Raw genomic sequence first — 25,633 nt, 5'->3', positions numbered from 1 at the left:
CTGGTTTCATCTTCATGTTTCCCTCTCACCACATATCCAAACCATATCATGACCAGCAGCTTTTACAGCTGTGGCTCCAGCAAACATCAGCTGATACTAGAAATTAATATTAAATAAATTCTAACAACAGCTGATCAAGCTTAAACGTGCTGCTGTTGTTTAACACAAATAACAAGCTTGTGTCTTTTTTTTCATTCTAGCTGAAGTACGGGACAAATGCGAAGTACGAAACACGTAATAGGGCTTTGGAGTTGACGTCACGCCGCAATGCATTGTGGGAGCGCAGCTCCATTTTCGGGGTCTACGAATCAAAACAAACACACTGTGTTGGAACGACGACGACAAGAAACATGCTTAAAAGCAGCTCAAAAGAAAACGGACGGTATAGAGACCGATTGCGTCGAGAGGCGAAGCAGCGGTACTTGAAAAAGAATAGAGTGCATCGCAAATCTGGACCCATATGAAATACGGCAGTGGAGTAAAGACCCAGACGACTTACCGCCACTGTCCTACCCCGATATCTTCACGTATCTTGTTTGTGGAGTAAGCGCTTACACAGCGAACCAGTTTCGTAATTACAAGTCACTGGAGGCGCACATCCAATTTACAAATGGCTGGGTGCAAGATTTGGCTATTTTCAAGCCGCCAAACTCTGAGTACGTAACGCCAATTTGTGTCCTTCCTGTCTCATTTCATTTATTGTCTTTACATCAACCAATCAAGTCACTCCATTCTATGTTTGATCGCAATTTCTATAACTTCCGAGACCACCAACGATGATATTATTCAGCTATAAAGTGTGATGTGAACATATTTAGAACTTACCGGAATGAAAATGTCTTGAGCACACCAACTGATATCTGGAGACGTAACAGAACTTGATATCAGCTCGTCTCACGGCTGCTATCCAGGCTAGACGCCTTCGTTTGGTAATATCCGATACATGAGCTCCTTCATGTTGCTTCCAGGTTGGGAAAGCATAAAAAGACAATCGAAACTTATTCCCGTGCCGGTCGTAAGATCGAACATTGCAGCCGACCACACAGCAAGTACGAACCATGGCTATGCTTTCGCTCCTTACTTAGACCCCCAAAATGGCGGATCGGGCCAAAATCCTTTCCACGCCCACCCCCGTGACATCACGCTCCAAAGCCCTATATTTTCTCTGAATACGAGACGATTCCGCTTTTTACGGGACAGTTGGCAACTCTACTAACTAACCTTATGAATGAAATAAAGTTCACTATCAGTAACATCATAGCACCCACCCAGCCATTGGCTGTATAGAAACTCGGTCATGCTAGTTAGTACGCAGTACGAGTTATTGTAACTAACTGTAAAAAGTCAGTATAACGAAAATAAACTCCACCTAAACTTGGCTTATATCTGACTCAGACTGCAGGTCATAACTTCTTACCTGAAGTTCAGTTCACCTGACACTCGGACCGGCGGCCGCCTCGGATCTCTCCTCCTCCTGTCTCCCCTTTCCCTCATCCACATGCTGGCTTCTGTAAAAGCTCCGCCACAGTCACCACCAAACAACTGAGTTATTTTTACACATCAGCCAGCATCTGGCCAGTCCACCACCTTTCATTGTTTATACTGTTACAAAAACAACAACAACAACAAAAACATCGGCCAATGAAAACAAAAAGTCACCATCACCGGTATGCCCGATGGCCAGTCCAGCTATGGTCGTGCCATCAGTTAACCCTTTGCGTGCCAGCTGTGGCACGCGTGTCCAGATTTGCCGACGCCTGCTATAGCAGATAAGAGTGTTTGTTTAAAAAGATGTGAATAAAACATTGGAACAGACCTTTTATCTATGACAAGTACTGCTATCAAAAAAAGGCTGAGATGGGAAGATTATTATTGTGAAGGCATTTAATGTGAGAATCAGTCTGATACGCTTGTATGGTGTCTTGTCACAAAAATGGGGTCACTCTAGCAGTACTGTTGTGTTTTATTTTATATCTGATGGGCGGATTTGTGAGTTCATAAGTGGAAGTGATTCTGGAGTTGACAGCTGTCTTCTTCTGTTGTGTCATTCTCATCAGGGGTCACATCAACCTGACAATGCTGGGCGCCATGCAGGTGTCAAAACATGGAGATCTAGCCAACTGGATGATCCCAGTAAGTTTGCTTTTGATTGCCCACAGCTGTTAACTTTTTTCCACATTTGTTGTTTCTTCAGCACCTGCTGTGGTTCAGCACAGCAGTATAATGAGTGTGCTCCAAATGCTTAATTTGTTGAGGGTTTGCTGATAGGGTTTACTGATATTTTTGTAATTTTATTTAATTATTTTTATTTATTGAGTTTGTGTCAGGTGGGTGTTTGGTAATGTAAAAGTTGTGGTACGGTTTTATTGTTACATTATTCTAATTGTATACATACATCCTTCTGTCAGTATAGTACATATTCATACTCATTCTTTGTCTTTATCTGGCTTTCAAGATCTAAAACACTGAATAATCCATCACTATATAAATAATTATTAGTTCAAACATGTAACTACTACGAATTCTCTTTCAGAATACTTGCAACGATACTTGTATCAATATTGAACCATTCGATATAGTGGTTTCAGTTCGGTACGCATATGTATCAAACAATACAAAATTTGTAATATATTTTATCAACTTTTCTTCTGACGATGCTGTCTGTGTTGAGAGCTCAGTGGATATGTGTTCGACTACTCCGCCTAGACTGCACTGTCGAGGAAATGCCTTTCACTCTCTTGTTTGTGAGTGCTGCAGCATAATGGGTGTACAACATTATTATTAGATATTACATCAGGTCAGTTGGTCCTAAGACCACAGTGGCCTCAGACCTTGGGAATGATTACTAAGGTCAAGAACCCATTAAAAGCCTCTTTGCCATGTGGGAGTCCTCAACCAGAATGCCCCCTGGCCACAGAGTTTTTTTTTTTTTTGTTTTTTTTTTTGTCTTTTTGCACTGAAGTGCTGACGTGTACGTGCAGAGTTGTTTCAGCATGTACATCATTTTATAGACACATCTCCTCTAAGCGACAAACTAGAAACGGGCACAGTCTTGGAGACATGCAATTTTACCATGCAATTTCTTGTGTTATTTCCTTTTTTAGTTTTTCCTCTTTAGTCTAGCCCTCAAAGGGTTGATGGCTTTGGTTTCCACTAACCATTGTTACATCATTTCAAACTAAAACAACGTATATCAGTAAAGATTTTGAGTTTCAATATTTCATTCATCAACAGACGATGTCCATTTGAGTATTCCTTTAATTGTTTTGAACAGTGTAAATGACTGCATAACAGCTTGGTGAATAGAATACTGTTGTTGATGGTGATTTGTAAATTTTGCAACTTAATTCATTTAATTTTTACCACTTCACTCATACTTGTTTGTCCATGGTAATTGCTAATTAACCAGTGCTTGATTAAGTATGCAATGCAGATTTTGAAGCCCTGCAGTGGAGCTGCTCATAGACAAAGGATTTATTTTGTTCTCTTGTGTAATTCTGGACATTTTGAAAAGCGAAACAATGCGGAACATTGGCAACACATACTTCTGTCCTCACCTACGCTTCAATCTTCATTATCCCCTCTTTAGAAAGGATGGATGATGAGAATTACATTTGCAACCCTTTGTAATAATGAAAATTATTCACTATCTAAAGATGGGTGCATAGCGTGAAATTGGAAATGTTTTACGTAGGAGTTGGGGATGCAGTACTCTCAGTGAGATTATGTTGATTTCAAATGCTTTTAATATGCAAAATGCAGATGAACATTTTCCAGTTGAGGGCTTTGAAACGCTTTTACATCTCCACTCAGGCTGAAACATCTGGAAAAACAATAGATGAAGTGAAAAGGGGTAATAGAATACAGGATTCGGACTTGTTGTGCTATTTTATCTTTGGCTGCGAGAGCTTTATCAAGTTGTCCTACATGGAGAGGTCTTTCACAGGAGATACACAAAATACTTCTTGTTATATGCACATCCTTCCAGGTTTCAAAATGAGAATCAAGTTCAAGTTCAAATTTTATTCGCCACATGCAGTGGCAGGTTGCCCTGCAGTGGAATGAACCCGCCCCCCAACCTTACACACACGACACAGACATCACATGGGGATACAAGTCAGAGAACGGTTGCATTACAGAAAAAACACTGAAATGTACACTACAATGGGAAAGTACAAGTGGAAAAAAAGAGACCTCTACTCATGCTGGGCTATAGGAGGACAGCATGAGAACAGGAAACAAAAAAACTCCTCTGCACAGAAAGCACATAAATGTCCACAGTACAACATTATAGAGCACATGACCAGCAACAGGGTTGGGTAGGGGATAAGGAGTAATCCCAGGCAACACAGCAGCCATCCTGCCACTGCGCCGTCTCTCCAACGCGGGCCCAGACCCGCCTGGTGTTCCCAGGAGGAAACAAGCATCGAAGGCATTGGAAGGGGAGGGGGGATGTGTGAGTGCTTATCAGTGTAAGTGTATGTGTGTGTGTGTCCATAGTTCAGCTGAGACAGTGTCCTTCGCCCTATCAGGCTAAGTAAAGTCTACCAGCCAACCCAGGTGGCCTTGCATAGAGTGGGAAGAACAGTCAAACACAGTCGTTATCAGGGAGTTTTTGTTTGGTTCCAGCCTTGAGCCCATAGCTGGCGCTGAGGGGATATCCGCATTATGATGTTGATGTTGTTGATTTTTCTTTTATGCGAGCAGTTCATGAGAATTTCAAAGCTGTTCTTTAACACTCCGACACTGGTCTCTCAATCTCCCGTTGGAGAACCGCGAGCTTCTCCATGATGTTATCAAACTTGCGCTCCGTGGTCTTATCATTCTTGTGCTCAGAGAGCCGATTCTGAGAACTCACGACTGCAGTGAGCTGTTCCACGATGTAATCCAGCTTTCGCTCAGAGGTGTTGTTCTGAGCAGACCTCTCCTTGATGTAACCCAATATACGCTCAGAGGTGTGATTCTGAGTATTCACGGCAGCTGTAAGCTTCTCCAAGGTCTTAACCATGCTGCACTCAGTGAGCCCATTCTGATAATCATGTCTCTCTTTTATTTACTTCTTTTTTCCAATGTTATTTTGACCAAACTCTGTCGTTAGTTTTACTCGTTCCTTTAAAACTGAAATGAATAAACAAGCACTTCAAGGCAATCGTATAAAGGTTAACGAAAGCATAAACATCTATCTGGTCAACAAAAACATTTTAAAGTTAAATCACTCACAAAAAAGCTGTTAGTATTTGCAGAAAGTTTTTTTCTGGGTTTTACTGCAGTGTGAAGATTAATTGGATTTTAAAAATGAAATAGTTTAATTGATATAGCTTTTAATTGATAAGGCAAGAGAAACAATTTTTTTTATTAGATTGTTTTATTATGCACAACTTTGGCTGTTATTATAATAATAATAATAATAATAATAATAATAATAATAATAATAATAATAATAATAATAAGTATAGAGTTGAAGAAGAATTCTCACTCAAAGTGAGAAATTGTATCTCTCTGAGTATGTGAATAAGTTCAAGAAAGAGTAATAAGGTTTAGAGTAAGTTACAGTTTCATGTTTATTGTGATGCTACATATGTTTATTTTACTAAAAACATGCCCACTCAAGTGATGGTAGGTTATGTTGCGTCTTCATATTGAAAATGGGTGCTTTGGTAGAATGATAAATGTGTAATTTTGTTATTGTGATTTTGTCTGGAACACTACGATCTTGTTACAGTAACTAAGATGGTTGTTTGACAGAGATGTTTTTAAACTCTTTTTTTATTTAAGGAACCAATGGCAGCGTAGGAAAAGAACCTTGTGTCAGAAGTGAAGTTTTAATTGTATTTATCTATTTTTTTTTTCAAATATTCATTTTATTTGTTACTATGAGTCTATTAAAAGCCTATGATTATGATTTATCCTTTCCTTTGTTTGTTCATTGAAGTTTGTATTTTACAGAACAGAATTAGAATTGATCATTGTTGAGCTTAAATGGAGAAAACAGCCGCTGCCTCAGACATATATTCCAAAACCCCAGAGGCTCAGTATAAGTGCAGCTAAGTGCAGCAATATTACAAACTACTTACTATTAAAATGCATTTACTCTCCTAAGTGCTCATAAGATCTGGTGGCAGCTTTAATGAAGCTGCTTAAGAAGATTTTTCTTTTTTATATATTTATAACAACAATTTAACTTAGACAACTTAGACATGACTGAAGGCTTATAAGTTAAAAATGTCCTAATGGATATTTGTAATCTCTCTGTGTCTTCTTGTGTATATATTTTTTAAGTTTTACTTTACTTGGGCTTCTCTGCTTAAAATTTCAGCTTTACAGTGAAATAAATTGCATTACTTATAGTGGATTGGAGCATATTTACCAATTATACACTGTAAACAGTTGTGTTTTTCGGTTGCTTTGAACACGCTGTGCATTGTCTTGCTGTCAGTTCCATCTCTCTGATTCTTGTCATTAGTTGTCTGGGTAACGAAGGCTTGTGGCAGTCTGTTGCTATGTTATTAAATAGAGAGCCGTTTGTATCAGACAGTGGAGATTGTCAGAGAACTGGAAGGGAGAGAAAGGAAGCCAGTTGGTAAGTGGGAACTCTTGGATTGTGAAGGGGGTCATTTTCTGTGGTGTTTCTGCCACTGACTAGAAAGCGAACACTCGCACAACAAATGAGAAAATTGTATGCTGTAGCCATGGCAACACAAAAAAATGCAAGCGTGCCTTAACCCTTAGATGATCCTGGGGTTTTTGTGTCATTGCGTTTTTTATTTTCATGCTATTTTGGCTTTGCTGAATTAGTATGGCTCATATTTGCCAGAGGATATTCATTTTTAAAAAATGTTATTATAAAATTGTCATCCCAGTTCCTTAAATTAGCTGAAAAATCCTAAGCGATGCAAAAACCTCCACATTTTATCCTAAGGCCAAAAAATGCCCCATTGAAAGTCTTTGAAAATGCATTTTTTTTAATCACACATTTATCATGACATCAACTAATTCATTCTTTTAAGATAACCTAACCCTCAGTTTTTAGTTTTTATATTTGTCTTCCAGGTGGCGCTTCTTTTTGTCATCCAAGGCATGTACCAAAATTTTACATTTTTCTGTTTTCTGCTAAAATGATAAATGCGCGAAGCTATTGATGTTGGATAATTGTGTGAGTGTGTGTGTGCATGTGTGTGATGTTCACCTTCAAGTCTTTTCTCTTAGAAGGCCACACTCTGTGTTATAAAGTAATTCAGTAATAATAAACAATGAGTAACCTTTCAGATCTTCAAAGATATCTCAGCAGCAAATAAAATAAAACAATAATTGGAATTTAATGTGGCTCTTCCTCAGGTAGACTATGGAGTTGCACTGCATTGTTAGAAGTACAGGCGTTTTGGAGATGCAAGACTTTACAGCACACAGGAGGCGATTTATGAGTGTAAAGATGGCGCCTCATCCTCCTCTGAGGACTCACCTGAAGGTGAGAGAAGAGAGGAGATGGTTGAAGTCACAGGGTGAACTTCTCTATAGACTTGTAGTCAAGACCGCCTAATCCGAGACCAAGACGAGACCAAGACCGAGACAAAAAAGTCTTTAAACTGCAGCCAGATGCTGTTTCGTTTACGGGTGTCAGGTATATTTATGTGTCTTTGCTTTCGCACAGCCCTCTTCACCGCTGTCTACTGTCTCACTCACTTACTGAGAGGACAGACGCATGCTCCACTTGACTGTCGCGTTTCTCACCCTCTCGGTTTTTCACATAATGATATTATCCGATATCCTCGCATGTGATTGGCCACAATATGGAGGGATTGTAGCATAGCTGAGCCACTGTGTGACAGCTGAGCAGCGAAAGGAAATTAAGTGAGGGTAGAAATGACTGAAAGATTATTAGGCTCTGTTTTGAGTTTTGTTCAAAAAAGAATGACTTCATATAGAAAAAAATATATATATCACATATGCAGGACACCATAAAACTACTTTTTTAATTAAGCAGCAAGGCAGAACAAAGTCAGGGCTGTATCAAGACACAGGGACTAAACCCCAATTCAACCAGACCCAGAACTGATCTGGAATTAAAACAGGACTACAACAGTTCAAAATCAGGAGTACTTGGGACTTAACCAAGACAGACTATAAAAACTAGATGATAGTAGCACTAAAAATCATCATAGACCTGCACTACGCTTATTTTTTAATTCTACCAAAGTCCACTATTTAGATTCAGAAAAGTTTATGTAATTATTTAGCCTTGTTGTGCAAACAAGCCTGCATAACTTAATAAATATAGAATTTGAAAAGTAACAAATGGTATCTAAAAAGTTACATTAGGCACTAGATACATGTTCTGATGAGTTTTGATCCCGGGACATACACACCCTGCCACTAGCTATGCACTGCTGCTGATGGATGAAATCTTGCAGCAAATTGTGGCCATCACAAACCTGCATGGGAAACACTTAGTGGCTTATGGACACAGAGGAACTGCAGGCTTATGTAGGGATGCTTGTCACAAACCGGATCACACGGCCATGGCAAAAACCCGGATTGTCCAAAATCTATTTATTTTAAATAAATAAAACCAAAAAAAGAAACCTTATACAAACCATGGCGTGTGTAGTCAGTACAATCAGTGGTGTAGATGAGTGCATGGTTGGAAGGATTGTGTATGCAAAGTTTGTTTGTTTGCAAAACCAAACCAAATGCAAGCAAAATCCAGAGGGATGTCTCAGGGGAAAACGCCACCCAGCAACTGAGCTCTGAAAGCTTTTATAGAGCACTGGCACACCGGGCCCAGGTGTTGCCACTGCCAGTGTCATTAATTGGGAATGAACCGCTCCATCCCTCCAATGCCTGCAAACGAGACATGCCACACAAAGAGGCCAAAAGGACGGCAGGGTGGAGTGGGTCATCACAGTGCTCATTTTGGACAGTTTTTGCAGGTCAAAAAATTAATTAATTAATTCAAATCTGTTGGGTGGTGCTATGATGAGCCCCTCTCATCAGCAAATGTAAGGGCAGTGATTTTTGCACGGACAAAAAAAGAAGAGCTGACAGCACCATGTGGGAAGCTTAGATTCAAAGACCTCAGTCTGTACATTTGCAAACTGTGCTCTAGCTCAGCTGGAGTCCCTCTTCTTTATACAGCTATAATCCAAAGGCTATAATTAATATTTTATATTTATATTTCAAGCTGAAGCAGTTTTAAAAGACTGTCATTTAAAGTATTACTATACAGTACTTTCACAGCCGTTGGTGTTGGGTTGAGTTTTTGTAAATATCGGACACTGTAGAAAAAAATAAGAATGCATTCAAATCAGTGTTGCTGCCAATCGTTGATGCCGGGCCTAATAAAAAGAATAAAATAATAGTCAAACACTCCTTGAAATAAAGTTTTTAGACATTATTTGTTGTTGTTTTTTTCTATCTATCTAAACATAATGGCATTTAAAGAGTGAAAAAATAAGGAGTTAAAATAAAAAGAATTAAAATAAATTTTCAATTCATCATTCAAAGTTAAAAAATAATATTACTATGTAATATTTTTACACCTGTTTTGGGAAGAATCTAATGTCTTCGCAGGACAGATGACATTAAGTACTAGGTTGTCCCATGCCCTGCTGTCCCATGTTCCTGGAGAGATGGACCAACAGTTTTGAATGTACAGCAAATAGTATAAAAGTATAAAAATGTTATAGAATACAATAGCCCTTTGTTGTTATTCTACATGTACAATTAAATTATATTTCGTTTTGTTTTTTATTTAGTTTTTTTTAGAATAGAATATATAGCCATTTCAAACTGTTCCATACTTGGTCTAAACAGCAATAGTCTTAGTCCTCTGGCACCTGGGGCTCACTTTGAACGGTGGTTTAGTGAGATAGACTGTCATTGTCTATGCTTTTACATATTGTGATAGGTGTCATCTTAGCAAAGCTTCAACTTAAGAGGTCTTATCAGGTTTCTGCACCAGTTACACTGCTCCCGGCAGCCCCACACCCTCCACCCCACCATTAATCACTCATTGTTATAGTTGTGAGATGGTTTTCGTGAGTCTGTGTGCTATCTCGTGTTAGAATATTTTTACCAGGTCTTTTGTTAAGTAAATTATTAAATGAATGAATGAATTAGCCCACCTACTCCCGTAAAGCCTGTTCCCACTGCACTTTGAATGAAGAACAAGATAAATAACCTGCCATCTGTTGTTGGATTGAAGTTCTCAAACTTTTCATGCTGAATGTAACTTGAGAAACGCACAATTACGCCACCTTTTGAGGGATGAAACAAATCAATATGTCGGGTTCAGCTACACTATACAGTAAATACTGCATGTGTGCTTACTGGTAGATTTGTAACTTACTTGCGAGTGAGTTGTCAGTTTGTTCATATAGGGCAAACAGTATTATGCAGCAATGGAAATGAATGGCAGGTTTTCTCCATGTTTCCTGTCTATTTTATTTTCTTACACATTTAGATTCAAACCAGTCTCTGGTTATCACCCTACATGTGACATTAGTTGTCAGTTTTGATTGGCTGTTTAATTTTTTATCAACCTCAATGACTGTACACATCCAATCAGGAAGATTCATGTTATTTAACATTCTGATCTTGTGTGTTATTTGGAACCAGGCTGACTGGCTGCTGTAGCTTTTATTTTGCCTGGATTTTATATGATGAATAACATCTACAGTTGAACTAGGCCATTAATGTAGAACTACTAAAAATCTCAAACCTAACACAGTCTGTTCCTTATGTTCATTTATGTAGAATTTGTTGTTCTCTTCTATATACAGTTGTACAGCTGTAGGGTTTTTGGGAGCTGAACATTGTTTAGAAGAGAGATGTTTCGTGTTTTTGTGTGTTTCTGCTACTGAATTGTTTCCTGACATACTTTTAAGTGTCCTAGTGGCCCTGTGGTGCTACGATTATAGCAGACAAATGGACACAGTAAGAGTGGTGAGGAAATTTAAAAGGAACCAGCCTCAGTCAGACCAACAAGGTTAATATCATTAAAGCTTTGTTAATTAAATGACTAAATTACTCTGCTCTTGTTGGCTGCTTAAAAAGAGGATATTTCCATGGGTGTTGTTCTGAAAGTATGCTTTACAGCATCTGCTGGTCAGAGGCTCAATGCTGTGTGTAGCTTTGTCATCTTCATAGCGTTGATTTTGCAAAACACAAGTCTTTAAGACGTCTAACATTGAGAGGCAAGTTATTGTGAGTAGTTCAACATTCGAGTGCCACTCAAAGGTTAGGCAGTTTACCGGAACATAAGTCAACCTAACGCATATATATTAATGTAATGTCGAACTTCAGAGGCAAGTTTTAACTGAATTCTAAGGAAAACCTGGTCCAGACAAGGTTGGGCTGACCCCTGTTAACATGGTGAATGTGCTAAGTAAGTAAAAGAGCCATCCTCATGACACAAGGTTCAACATGCCTTGATAATACAGCCTTCTGGGTGGAATATATTTGCTTTTCCCATCATAACTCTCCATTAATTTGATTTTTTTTTTTACACTCTTACAGATCATGTTAATTTTGAGTTTTGCTGCATGCAGCAGTTTAGATCAAAGTAGGCTCAGATAACCTCGTGCAAAGCTGTGAATGAGAGGGAAGTAAATGCCAATCCTCCTAGCAATATAGGTCACTGACAAACAGAGCATCAACCTTTCTTTAATTTTCCACATCAAATCTTATTTTCTTGCACAATTTATATACAACAAGGTCACATTTTGCTATTTATCGTACTGTTTATTTTAATCTTTGTGTACAATGCTTTGCGACTACCTGTCTATGAAAAGCGCTTAATAAATAAACTTTACTTACTTACAATCATTTGTGACACATTTGACTACTTCCACAGAAAGCTGTTGATCCTCTGCTACATTTTTGGTTACAAGAAAATACATCAAATCATTTTCGCAGTTAGGGATAAATGTACTGCCCCATAGCAAAATAAAAAATTGATTTTTCCATTTTATAATTTCCTCCGGAGTCATTGTCTTGATTTTTACTAATCAAAACCATACTAGAATGTTAATACTTGTGTGGTTATGATCTCAAAAGACACACCCTTTCGATTAACAGCCCATGTTGTTAAATGGAGTACATTAGCAGATGTCTAGTTCTGGATGGTAGCTGTAAATCACAACTTGCATTTAGCAGGTCAGACAGTCTTATCCCCTTAGGCCTGTGTACCCATCACCTAAGCCCACTGGCTGTCATAAAGTGCATTAACATTGATTATATGAAAAACAACACTGTTTAATCTCAAGTGTCTGTGTAATAAATAAAAACGCTGAAGGAAAAAAGCTGGTGAGACAGTTTGGAGATTAAAAGTCAAAATGGATACAGTTGTATTAAACCTGATATTGGTAGTTTATTTGGGGGTATTGATATGCTGTTACAGCAGGCACTTTCAATTGGACGACAAAAAAGTAAATGAAATTAAATGCTGCCTCTTCAATATCCAATATTCTAACCCACCTCCTGTCTCCCAAACCTACTTTCTGTTCTCAGTTAATATCTTCTCTCCCCAGCTGGCCTTTCCCACAGGCAGACAGTATCCTTACAATGCGTCACCCTTGGCATACATACCCTCCGGTTATTGAGCAAAAAGCAAACCACGCTCTACACATGATTGATGAGGAAATGGGATTCTAATTGAGTTATTGAGCCGTCACCCTGCGGCCATATGTGCACATCAACCTTCCTTATTCGGAAACCTTCCTTATTGTGACCAATGTTTAACTTGAAGACAGTTTTTTTTCCCCGGCTGGCGGATCTCAGATTCCTTTTTTTAGCATTTTTCTTTCCCACCTTTTAAAAAAAAAGAAAAAAAGAAAAGAAAACAGTTTTGGTTTTATTTGTTATTGAAGAAAATATCCATTGTGACATGACAAAGCTTCAGTACACTGGATTCCTGCACAGAATCATTCAGTTATGTTTAGTGCAGTTCTAATGCAGAATGCTTTTTCTTCCTGCTCTCTGCATTGCTTACATTTCTTGCAGTTGTCATTGTGTTTTTCTGTTGAAAATAACAGACCGGTCATGAGCAGTTATGGCTGAATTATTTTAACAGCACAAGTCTTTACCTGTACTACTAATGAGACATTCTGTCTTGAGAGAATACTCCATTCACTGCACCAGAATAATTCTTATGCTGGTTCTGACTTCAGAACATTGTAATCCTGTTGTTGCTCTGTCTTTCAGTACATTACTACAGCACAACTAGCCCCTATATATCTTCAAAGGGTCACACTGGAATCCTTTATCTTGTGCAAAATCCTAAGCTACTTAATCCCTTCTCTGCCCCTTAGTTCTCTGCACGTGTCAGACCTCCAACTCTAAACCCAGGTATGGAATTTGCAGTCCTCAGGCAGAGGTTTGTTAGGTAACCTGCACACCAGCCTGTGGCCAGAGGTTTCAGACCTTAGATTTTGGCGTGGTTCCCCAGCAGAGATCTGCACTGCATTATACCAAGAACTCATTGCGTCAGTAAATGGCAATGTGTGAATGAAACTGTTAGAAACATTAACATAAATGTGACCCGTGTCTGAATTTTAAAATGCTGTCACTTCAACAGATTGATACTGCTTTCAATGTTACTTATGCCGTGACTGAAAAGGCTTAAGAAATGGTCAATGTTTTCTTGTGGCATTTGTTTGGGTTTTCTCAATAAATGTGAAGCATCATTATTAAAGGTAGAATTATTTTTACTTTGTGATTCAGTCTATACAAAATGGAGTTCTGGGGACACACATGCCGTAGGTGGGACTATCAGAAAAGGTGGCTTGGAGTACTCTGCTGGTGTTTCTTTTTCTTTTGTTTCTTTTTCTCTAATGCTGCATTACTTTTACGTTGGAAGTCAGGTATGCGTTCCAATAGTAGTAGTCAAGAACGCAAGAAAAGACAGGCTTTGTTTTGCGCCCTTGGAAGGTAGAGCCATTTATCCATCACTAGCAATATACTATAATGTTAGGGTTTTCACACTTACAAACACCAATGCAGCACATTTATAGATGGAGCGTGTTAGTACTTTGTTTATGACTTATTTACAGAGTCACAAATACACAACAGTAGTAGTACAGATTGCAGGTTTTACTTCTCAGTTTCTGCCATCTTGAATTGTAAAGTCAGGGTTTGCGGGGCTTTTTTGAATTTGAAACTTCAAACTCGGAATCAAGGGTTTCTGGCTTCCCACTTCAAATGGAATGCAGCATAAAACACATTGGTGCCACTAACTGGTGTGATCCTATAGATAAATGTAGCTAAATGGTTTTTCTCTCTCTCCCTTTTTTTCTTTTTTTCAACGTATGTGTAGCTGTTTTATGGTCTATTGTCAATTAAGCTTAAATGTAAAATGTTTTGGTAATCCTAACTAGGGATTAGACCGACTATAATTTTATACTATACTCTCTAGCTAATGTTGTGAAAAATCAGTCAAGTGAAAAATATCATTCTGTCCAAGATTAGATGGAATAACTAAAGTCTGTTTGTTTTTCTTCTATTCTCAGGGTAAGATGGTGAAAGGAATGGGAGGAGCCATGGATTTGGTGGCAAGCGCTGGAACTAAGGTGGTGGTCACCATGGAGCATTCAGCTAAGGTGTGTAAACATGTAGTTGGGCCAATATGCTCGCTGTGTCACGCAGTGATTTTTAAGTCAAATCGCGTGTCGTGTGACACAATCTTTGTGGTTTGTCAGCCGCCTGTGCACCTCTAGATTTGTGTAACTTGGCGTGTTGCGTTTTGGCAGTAGGAGCTGGATTGAAGACACGAGTGTATGATCGTGACGCTTTTTACCGCCAATTTAAGCTCAGCGATATACAGATATACAGAGGGAGAACAGTTTAACAGTTTAAAAACTTGCAACCCCCCCCTTGACTTCTGGTTTTGACTTATTTTCCTCCTATATCAGCGCTTATGTGGCGATATTGTCCGAGTGGCGACACCTATCATTCAGGAGAATACTGCAGTGGCTTAAAGTGACTGTGAGACGAGGTTGCGGAGGTGATAGAAGCGACCATTGAGGCCTTAAGGGTGTGTTAGCATGAACTCTTATTGTGGTTTTTCTAGCTAACATTGCCTTTACGAGTCACTCAAGAGACTTGTTTCCTTTCTGTGAGTGAAATTAAATTAACAGCGTCCTTTTCCCGTGTTTATATCTTCACCAGCGTTACTTGTATCTGCTTCCTACAGTAATGAATGTGAGTGCTAGGGCTGATTAAGGATAATTCTGCTAATGGATTGCTTAATATCCTTTTACTAGAGAGGGCTGGCTCATTCTAGTGAGGCACACAATCCACCTCCTGTTTACTCATCTTCAGTTAATTTAAATACAAGTCTAGAATTGGGCTTAGTGTTTTGAGACGAGCTGATAGTTAGACCGGGACTGCAGCAAGAGATGACTAATCCCACAGGGGTTCTGACACTTGCAGTACGCAATCCAGCTGAATTGGTTTACTTTTAGAAAGTCCAAACCAATGTGATGCAAGGGCAATGTAACATTCGGCATTTACAAAAGCATGCTGTTTTTTGCTAATGGGACTCTGTCTGGCGCCCAGCTAAAGTCCAGATGGTGCAGCAGGTGAGCATAAATTTACTGCCCTGAAGGCTGCTTTCATTCATGATGGGGAAGGGGAGTGAGAGAGTGAGAGAGGGTGTGTGATGTATGCCTCTTAGACATCGTTGGAGGCTTCTCTCTTTCTTTCTCTCTCTCTCTCCCTCTCTCCTTCTTTCTTTCTCTCTCCCTCCTTTTCCTTGAAGATGTCTGATGGAGAAACTGAGGCACACACTGTATTTGTGCTGGATGTCCTTTAGGATCAATATACATACCCAGCTGAAACACTGAATATACACATATATGTACAACATAAAAGATCCCTTCCAAAAACATCCAGATACTAAATGAAGGCAATGATGTTGTCCTGTTCTTTTTAGGGAGGAAAACACAAGATACTGGACAAGTGCAGCCTGCCTTTGACAGGGAAACAATGTGTGGATCGGATCATCACAGAAAAGGTGCACTTTTATCTTTTTGTTTCTATATGTACATAATAGATGCAGATGTGCCTCCATGGATGCAAATGTGAATAGTGGATGGATAGATGAATGGATGATTGAGCTGTTCGTCATAAACTTCGACTGCTTACTAAGGTTTGCTACATAGACGGTGCAAGTGAGTAAGCTATGACTGAACAGGACTCCTGGCCTAGAAAGGATTTACATGGGGGACATGAGAGTGTTTTGTAGAACTAGTTTTTTAGTATATCTTCTAAAAATTGGGGTTTTGGAATATACTGCATTATATGAATTAGATACCTGTGATTTGAATTTATTTTAATGTTAATAGAATAATGTAAAATTCATTTTTTAATGCCACAGAATGGTCAACCCACAAAAATCCATCTAAATCCCCTGCTCGACTGCAGCTGAACACAGATTTATTTCAGAATCTATTTGTTAGATGATGTCATGAGGTACAACTGTAAACACCACGCTTGTTACTCAGAGTAAAAAGAAGGTCCACCTCTACTGATGTCAAATACAATGTCTGACTGAACAGAAATGTACTATGTGTAAATAGTGTTGCAGACACAGGTTGGAATCACATTTTGTGTCATTAGCAATAATGAAAAAAATAATAATGCACAAAAGTCCACAAAGCACACGTGAACTAGAAGATCTTCTCCCAGGAGAAGCTGAGTGTTGATGAAATTTAACTATTCACCATTGATAAGTGATTATCATTTTGGCAGGCAGTGATTTCAATTCCTTTTCTACCACAGCTAATTAGTATTAGTAACAACGAGGGGTACACAGAAGTCCTTAACCAATAAAATACAAGTGCCTACACTGTGCATTACATCACACTAACACACACACACTAACTAACTAATACCAAAGGACTAAAGCTGTGCCGCAAAGCACAAGCTATATGCGTTGCATGATCTTGGAAAATGTGCTTAACATAAAAACAAGAAAACACAAATGTTACCCAAAACCCATTTAAAAAAAAATTAAATTATACTGTTATATATTAGGCCTATAAGAAACTGAATCCACATTTTATACCCAAAATTGAGCTGGCACACTAGACTCCAGTGAGAAGTCAAAAATGAATCAAGCATAACATTAACCGCTAAAACTTTTTTTTTCTTTTCAGTAAATTGTTGTAATTTGGCATATCAATCAAAAAATAATTATGTGCTTTACTGTTTTTTGTAAGCTTTTTGTAAAACAGTAAATTAGAAAGTTCATGGATAAAAATAATACTAATCTTTTAGCATTAAAGATATCATTAACTTTTACAGAATCATAAAAAAGGATTTGGGTAATTACCTTCCTGTTAATTTAGGGCAGCTGTGGCATAAACCTTACGTTTGGTGGTAGTTTAATGAATTTGTTAAGCACAAGAACACAATTCAAAAATGAGCAAACAGAAGCAGCAGATACATTGTTATGATAAAAGAGAGTGACACTAGTAGATGGAAATTGAATTTGTTCATTTAACCCTAATTCAGTCTATTGATTTTCATAAGCAATCACGTGATTTTTTTTTTTTTTTAAACATTTAATTTGTTATGGTTTTATCATTTTCATTCTTGGGCTTGGGTTTCCCTTTAAATTCAATTAATCTTTAATTAATCTTCATCCTTGTCTGTTAATGTTTGATGCAGCTGAATATTTTGCACCCTGTCTTATGCTTAAAGGGTGGCACACAGTCAGAACAAAGACATCTGGTTCTTGTCCGTAGGCTCTTCAGGTTCCACTGACAGACTCATGCACCAAAGAAACTATTGGTCTCTACAACTGATGGTGGAAGCCATTGAGCTGCATCAGCAGCCTTTTATTGCAACAGGCTGAGACAGAAGCATTAGTTTTTAGCATGCCCATCGATCTGTCGGTCAGCGTTACTCTCCTGAGCATGATGTTTCAGAAACATTTGGAGGGAATTTCTTTAATTTTGGCACAATTGTTCACATGGACTAAGATGTGAAATGATTTTAAATTGCGAGGTCAAAGGTTAAGTTAATTTCTCAATTAATATGCTAATTATGCCAAATTACACACAGTGTCTAATAGGATAAGATGATGTTGTCATGGAATTTCACATTCAAAAGATCAAAGGTTAACTTCATTGTGCCATTGTCATTTTCTGGAATATTTTCTTGGGTAGATTTCAAACTTCCATTAGAGCTGAGGTATAAGTCTCTGAGCTTGCTTTTGAGTGTGTTGGTTCTTACGTTATTATGTTAATTATAGTTAATGTTCTCTGGCGTGTGCGTGATGAAAGGATTTGAAAACGTTTGCTTATCTGATAGAGATATCACAGAATTTAGGAATGGATGACAGTTCAAAGGAATGTAAAAAGGAGAAAGGAAGTGGCATAAATGCTGAGTAGGAAAAAGGTCTGTGGCAGTTGAGGAAGAAAAGCACAGTGAGGGATTCCAGTAAGTAGAAGAGCTTGGTGTTGATGCAGTTTGTGTCCTCATGTACTCCGGTCAGTTCCGTGTTACCCTCTGGTGGTTACTGCCTTTAGAGGTTGTTCATTGAAAACATGACCTGTCAGGGGCAAAGTCAGACAGTGTGTCCGTGCTTCCACCCCCAGTTCTTTTCTGCTCGACTGGCTGCTGTTGTGATTGCACAACATTTCTCAGCAAGCAGATTTCTGTCAACATTTATAAAGGTTAAAGCTCTTTGTATTGCCCCACTAGCCCTGGTACCACCTCCTTCTTTTCATCCTCCTCATTTTAACTTATGCCGCTCTCTCTTTCACTCTGTACATAAGTACTCTTGTATTATATTCTCAGAAATAGAATGAAAGAAAACAATATATGGTGGCATTCATCCATTCCTCTTAGCAAAATTGCAGCCAGTGCTCAACTTCCTTCCTATTTGACACACATATATCAGCACATTTATATACGTCATTGTCTTTTTTGAGACGGAAGAAAATAAAATCAGTCTGGCTTGTTTGAGTTCACATTGATAAGATCAGACTAGAGTAGATGAGGTGTGTAACTTCATGTTATAGATTTCTACAAGCCTCATCTCTAGATTTCATGGAACATTTTGGCCATGCTGAAACCATGAAAGCAAAGTTTATATATAATTTTCCTTTTTTATGTTTTATGGACCAAATAATACCAAAGTAACTCAACTTTCCTTATGCCTACATGCTAACAGATTGTGAGAGGGTGAGATTAGTGATGATGTGAGGATGGAGGTGCTGCAACTACCAAATGAACATCAGTCTTAAGTGACCTTAAAATGTGACAGACTGCACCTTAAAATGTGTCCCGCATTGCAAGGTGTGGTATTTGTACATCTTGAAGGATGTCTATACTAGAGATGGCACGATACCACTTTTTTATGTCCGATACCAATATCATAAATTTGGATATCAGCCGATACCGATATGAATCCGATATAGTGTGTTTTTTAATCAATAAAACTGTTTTTTTAATATCTTGCTGCTTTTTGTATAAGTTCATACTCAAGTTAAAAAAAAACCCAAAAAAACACTAAAGCTATTCTGTTATATCTGTATGAAAAAAATGCACTGCACCCAAAATATTTCATAGTTCAGCAATACTGATCAATCTAATAAACTTAAACCTACTCCATCCTCCCTATTCTGGTATTTTAAAGAGTAAGCAACCTAACTCATAGGGCTCTAAAACTCCCAGCAAAAAAAAAAGAAAAAAGAAAAAAGGGAACCACCCCCCACCCACCGCCTCATGATGCTTAATCGACGTGATCAACTTTAATTCGATGCAGTGTGGGGGGAAAAAATGCACAGAAATAAATTATTTTTCAAGAATAATTAAATAGATACAACATCTTTCTTCAACAGAACTGCAGACTGCACAGATGGTACCTTCCCAAAGGAAAAAGTACTATAGCTTACTAGGGTATGTTAGACTCAATAGTTACTATATAGAATAGAATAGAATTCAACTTTATTGTCATTGCACATGCACAGGTACAGGGCAACGAAATGCAGTTTGCATCCATCCAGAAGTGCTTTAGTGATATAGATATATTACAATATATATTAGCAATAGTATAGATATGTAAGTATATTACAGAAATGGGTCTATTATGGTATGTTATAATGTACACGGTATGAAGTATGTTGTGAATATTCTATAACTATAAGTATGTACAGGCTGTATACAGTAATGGACTTCTATTCATTTTACATCAGATTAAAACTTTGGGTGTAAGATTCAGATAAATATTTATTAAAAGCTAGACATTTTTAATGAGAATAAGAAAGAAAAGTATGTCTTTGTGCCCCCTTCTCCCTGTTCATGCCCTATCGGCCCCCCTGGCTAAACTTTGCTAGATCCGCCCCTGCACAGTTACCAGCCATCAGCTACGTAGAAAAGGATCCTGGTCTAGAAAGTAATATTTAATAAATTCTAACAACAGATTATCAAGGTTAAATGTGCTGCTGTTATTCAGCCGCTGGTTTCCTCTTTCTGGTGCAAAGTGGGAGATAGACAAACAAGAGCGATGGACTCGCGATAGAAAAGCCGATCAGCTGATCACTGATCAGTTTCATGATTGAAGTAGCAGCAGGAGACGGAGGGGGAGAGAAGAGGCAGTCGCTCCATATATCGGTTGTTCAGCTTAACGCGGGAATGCTTTATAAACATTCAGAGATGAACTTACACACTTGCTTTGCTTCTCTCTGGGATCACTTCCTCGGAGATGAAATGCCGGATTGGTAGCGAGGCTACAAATACACACAGCCGCTCTATCACGTGAGCACACTGCTCCGACGTGCTACGGTTATGAGGAGAGTTACGCCGTGTCGCAAGTTTTGTGAGGTGCTTTTTTGATATTTAATGGATGGGATTACATTTTTTTTATTTCTCTCCGATATCCGATCCAGTAATTTACGTCAGTATCGGACCGATACGTAATATCGGATCGGATAGTCTATACCTGTGTTTCTTCTCACTAAATTAGTCTATAGACCTCCATGGTTCTTGTCTCTTCGAGGTGCGTATAGGGAAGTGGAACATCCTACATTAGAGGCAGATTGCATGAGTTAGTATATTAAAGGGCATCCATTATCGTGCACATGTGATCTTGGTGTGACTTTCAGATAAAGGAAACCTCTTCAAACAAATGCATTAATTTTGTCCATGTTGTGTGGTCAAGTTTGAACAATATAACATTTGCGTACTCTGGGAATTATCTAGTATTCTGTGCCTGTCAACTGATGTTGGTGTCCTTCCTTAGCTACAAGTTAGAAGATGCTTGTGAAGGCTTCAGCATGGTACTGCATTAGGCAGAGCCTAGTTGTTAGCTGTGTTGGGAGCAGTTTAAAAAAAATATTTGAAACATCCAGGAATGTAGACCTAATTTATATTTGTGCTGTTGTTGGTTCTTTTGCTTTTCCCATGTATCTGGGATAAAAACTTTTAGCATTGCACATGGTTGATGTATCACCATCCACCTGCCCTAACACATACTGTGTGCCGTAGAGAGAACTACATAGATGCAACAGTTCTATCTCTTATCTTCGGGAATATTGGTGAAGGGAGAGAAGATACACAACAGGGATTTTATTTATTTTACTTCCAGCAATAGAACTTTTTTATTTGCATCAGCACTAGTTTTCTCCTCTGCTCTCTGTTTTAGTCTAAGTGTGTGAGTTTATGTGCATCTATTTATGCACCTGTTTTACTCCACCACACACAGAGCAGAGAAGATAAACCAAACCAGTTCTCCATAATAATAACAATGGTTAAAAACAGCAAACACCAATTGTATATGTAGTTCCTCATGTTTAGAGACTCAAAGATATTTCAAAAAATTAATATAATTACAAATATAAGGATTGTTTTTAATATAGTACTTGTATAAAAATCTTTCACAGCTGACGACTTCCTGAAGTCTAGAACTTGTCAACTTCAACAAATTCTAGACCTTTACTGCCGCCTCTTTCTGTTGCTGCTTGTTTGTGGGTCTCTCTATCCTCTTTTAGGTTCGGGTCATATTGCATTTACCCTGTGAACAGTGTTGGGAAGGTTACTTTTAAAATGTATTCCATTATAGATTACAAAATACATGCCCCAAAATGTATTCTGTAACGTATTCTGATACGTTACTCGATGAGATTAACGTATTCTGAATACTTTGGATTACTTAATATATTATCATGCTGTTTACAACTACGTGAATGTACTATTGCTGTGATTTATTACTGTTACTGAAGGTCCGCGGCTCCGAACTGTAGTAAAGGGACCGCTGACTAATACGGCGGGTTCTGTGTCGGGCTCGTAGCCGAAAACTAGCTTTACTTTGTTGTCTGGGTCAACTTTGCTTGCGAGAGACAGAGAGAGGCGTTGAAAGGCTGCTCCAACGGAACTTATTGTTTCGGAGGAAAACACGAACACAGCGTACAGTCGAGTCTTAATAGCTTACTTACAACTGGGCTCGTCAGGCACTCTTCTTGGCTGCAGTGGTTATTATTATATTTACATGCTTCCAGCTCCCGTTTCTGCTCGGTGACAACTCGTACTTTTCCACTCCCCTTTTTCTTCCTCCTCCTGCTCACAGACACATAATGAATATGGCGGTCCATTCTCCCAGCAGCACGGACTACACTGCCCATGAGGCTACATTCTTTAGAGCTATACCTGTAGCATTCTGCCTATTAGCTTAGCACAACAACAACAACAAAAAGGCGCTCTCTCACCCAGGAAACACAGCAGAGAGAGAGCGTCACCCTGTAACCATGGCAACCGTAACGCTGCCCCTGGAACAACAGAACGTAGCTGTCAAACAAAACCAAACAGTCCTGACCCGCCACAATATGAAACAGGAAGTACCGCCGTGTAATCCATTTATTTCAACAAAGTAACTGTATTCTAAATACCACCTTTTAAAACTGTAACTGTAACGGAATACAGTTACTCATATTTTATATTTTAAATACGTAACGGCGGTACATGTATTCCGTTACTCCCCAACACTGCCTGTGAAGCACCAGGGCTATGGGTTATGGAGCATTTGGCTGAATGTGAGCAGAGAATATAGCCCTGTACACTTCAGAATTCATCCCGCTACTTCTGTCAGCATTCACCTCACCAACTAACGCTTCCACTGGCAGCCATACATGCTCATGCCATAACATTGCCTCCACTATAATTGACAGATAATGTTTGACAGCTTCAGATCATGAGCTGTTCCTAACCCTCTGAATACTTTTCTCTTCCTACCAGAATGGTGTGAGATAATCTAAATTTAATCTCTTCAAAGATTTATTTGTTTTTTCAGAACTGTGCAGACTCTCTTCGATATTTACTGGTAAAGTCTAATCTGGCCTTCCTGCTTGTGATTGTGCAACTTGTCATAAATCTTCTCTATTCATATTTATAGAAGCATTGCTTGAGAGAAAATGCATTAGAGTTTGCATTAGAGAAAATGATGCACCTACATCCTCAAGAGTGTTTATCTAAGGAGAGAACTGGCCATGAAACTGATTGTCACTCCAATGTCTGGAGGACTATTCCTAAATAGTTCATAAAATATTTTTTAAACCCTGTGAAGTAAATTCTGCAGTTTACTCAGAATTTGCAAAATTATATATTATATCACTGTCCAAATACTTACAGACCTGAATGTAAGCTGTAACCATTGGTTGGGTAAATTAAATACCGCATCCAACCAGTAAAAAGGTGGACTTTCTTTCTTTTCTTTTTTTTTTAGCCCAGAAGATTTTATAATCCTGTTTGTGGACTGTAAGAAAATCTGACGATCACAAGAGGCGATAGAAGATATGGACATAAGTAATGCATAGTATCTTTAATAAAGCCGATAATGCTCATCTGTACTTTATTGTCCATTGATTTCTTTTCATGCATGATTCTGCTCCAAATTGTTTTTAAAATAAGAGCAGAAACTAAAACCTTTAAAACCAAATACACTCCGCACACAGACACATGCTGACCTAGCACATATATTCACACAAACACAGCATCCTGCTTGGCTCAACATGTCCAGGAGGGATAGCAATTCAAGTGTTGTCCTAAATAGTGATGTTATGATTTAAAGCTAAGTGTGGTAGGAAATCGATTGCCTCAAGCTGTGTCTCTGCTGCTGGAATCATTTTTGTACCCCATGTTGCCACTTCTTCACTCTTTACTACTTTGCTTCATTTAACAGTTAGTTGACTTACAGGAGTTTATTGCAATGATTTTGTGTGAGTAATTCTTATCACCTCTGTTCCCACTGTTGCTTTACATGCTGCCATGACAAAGGTCTCCACACTAGCTTTGAGTATTTTTCTCATCTTATCAGTTAAATCCTTCTTTAAAAATGAGGAAGTAAAAAAACAATAATTGCCCATTCATTTACCAATGAAACACAATGACTCCTGAATTATTCAATCATTTAATGGGAGCATAAAATCATTACCTTTGGCATTACCTAATGACAGCAATACCAGTGATGGCAATTATTTTTCAGCAACCAAATTGAAATTCTTTTATGGTCCTCCTGTGAGCTTTTGTCTGAAAACATCTCAAAAGCTACTCCTTGTAATTGCTGCAGTATATTGACAGGATGCTGGATAAGCTGTTGTTTATTTGTTGGAAGGTCAGGTGCTAATTTCTCCTCCTTTTCTCTTGTATTTGTCTAAAACGTTAAGCTGACCGAGAGAGTGTGCCTTAGTGTTGTTGCATGACATTCAGCCCACGTCTCGCCAGACAGCACATGGGGAAGACTACCGGCTTCTTAATGACTAACTTGCATCAATCTGGTTAATGATGGTGCTGGCTTTGAAGACTGTGAAGAAAGGTGACTCAACATTTTTATAACAAAAGGCTGCTTTGCAAATGGAGGCACGGTCGGTTATTCATTAGTATAGTGTGGCTATTATAAATGAAATCAGCTCCTAGTTCATTTTAAAATGTGCTTACCCAAGCCATTATGTGGCAAGCTTTTTTGCATTGTAAAGCAAACATTGTTTCACATTGACATAGCACAGCACCTATCATATGAGTACATTAGTGCTGCATCTTATATTATACCCTTTGGCACATTTTGACAATTTTTTAATTTGCCCTAATCACTAGCGACATGTGTCACAATTAGAGATACATGTCAGTGTCTGTGTTATCCATAGACCCCTGTTCCTTGTGACATTCCATCTGTCTTGCTAATACTGGAGTGAGATATCTTCCTCCTGCCCTGTTACTGTGTGTATAGTTCTAATGAGCTGAGAGTCCTGACAGGCTTAGCCTGAATGTGAATATGACTTAGTCTGTCAGGCCCTGCTTAGGGAAGTAACAGGGCCAGCCTCGAAGAGTGTCTATATAAAGTATTTTTGCGTTGTTTGCATAAATAGTGGCATAGGATAATGGCATTTTGCCCTGCATCAGTTTTTAATAGCTATCATATAAACGGTACAGTACGAACCCCTACTTAAGCTGTCATCTTAGACATGTGTTGAGAAGTTGCAGTCTGCTAACTGACGATAATGTCACATTCAATTTGAAAAGACAAATTTGACGCATTTTATAAAATAGCTTGTAGTACACACAAAAGAATGCACAAGTATATGAAGTTAGCCTAAAAGCTTAAGAATAGAATAGCAAGAACAGTAATATGTTTTTGTTA

General features: G+C 38.4%; 1 protein-coding gene across 1 annotated transcript in view; it reads left to right on the top strand.

The window, feature by feature from the left end:
• The window catches only part of oxct1a (3-oxoacid CoA transferase 1a), a 53,870-nt gene that overhangs the window by 24,625 nt on the left and 3,612 nt on the right, over positions 1 to 25,633 (top strand). Inside the window, exons 13-15 of the mRNA XM_005919000.3 lie at positions 2,058 to 2,133; positions 14,505 to 14,594; positions 15,929 to 16,009. Of these exons, the coding sequence (XP_005919062.1) occupies positions 2,058 to 2,133; positions 14,505 to 14,594; positions 15,929 to 16,009 (247 nt within the window). The remainder of the gene's footprint in view (positions 1 to 2,057; positions 2,134 to 14,504; positions 14,595 to 15,928; positions 16,010 to 25,633) is intronic.

Source organism: Haplochromis burtoni, unplaced genomic scaffold, assembly GCF_018398535.1.
Source record: "Haplochromis burtoni strain Fernald_Lab_line unplaced genomic scaffold, NCSU_Asbu1 Contig_34, whole genome shotgun sequence".
NCBI classification, from domain to species: Eukaryota; Metazoa; Chordata; class Actinopteri; order Cichliformes; family Cichlidae; genus Haplochromis; species Haplochromis burtoni.
This window is presented reverse-complemented; position numbering and strand designations above follow the sequence as displayed.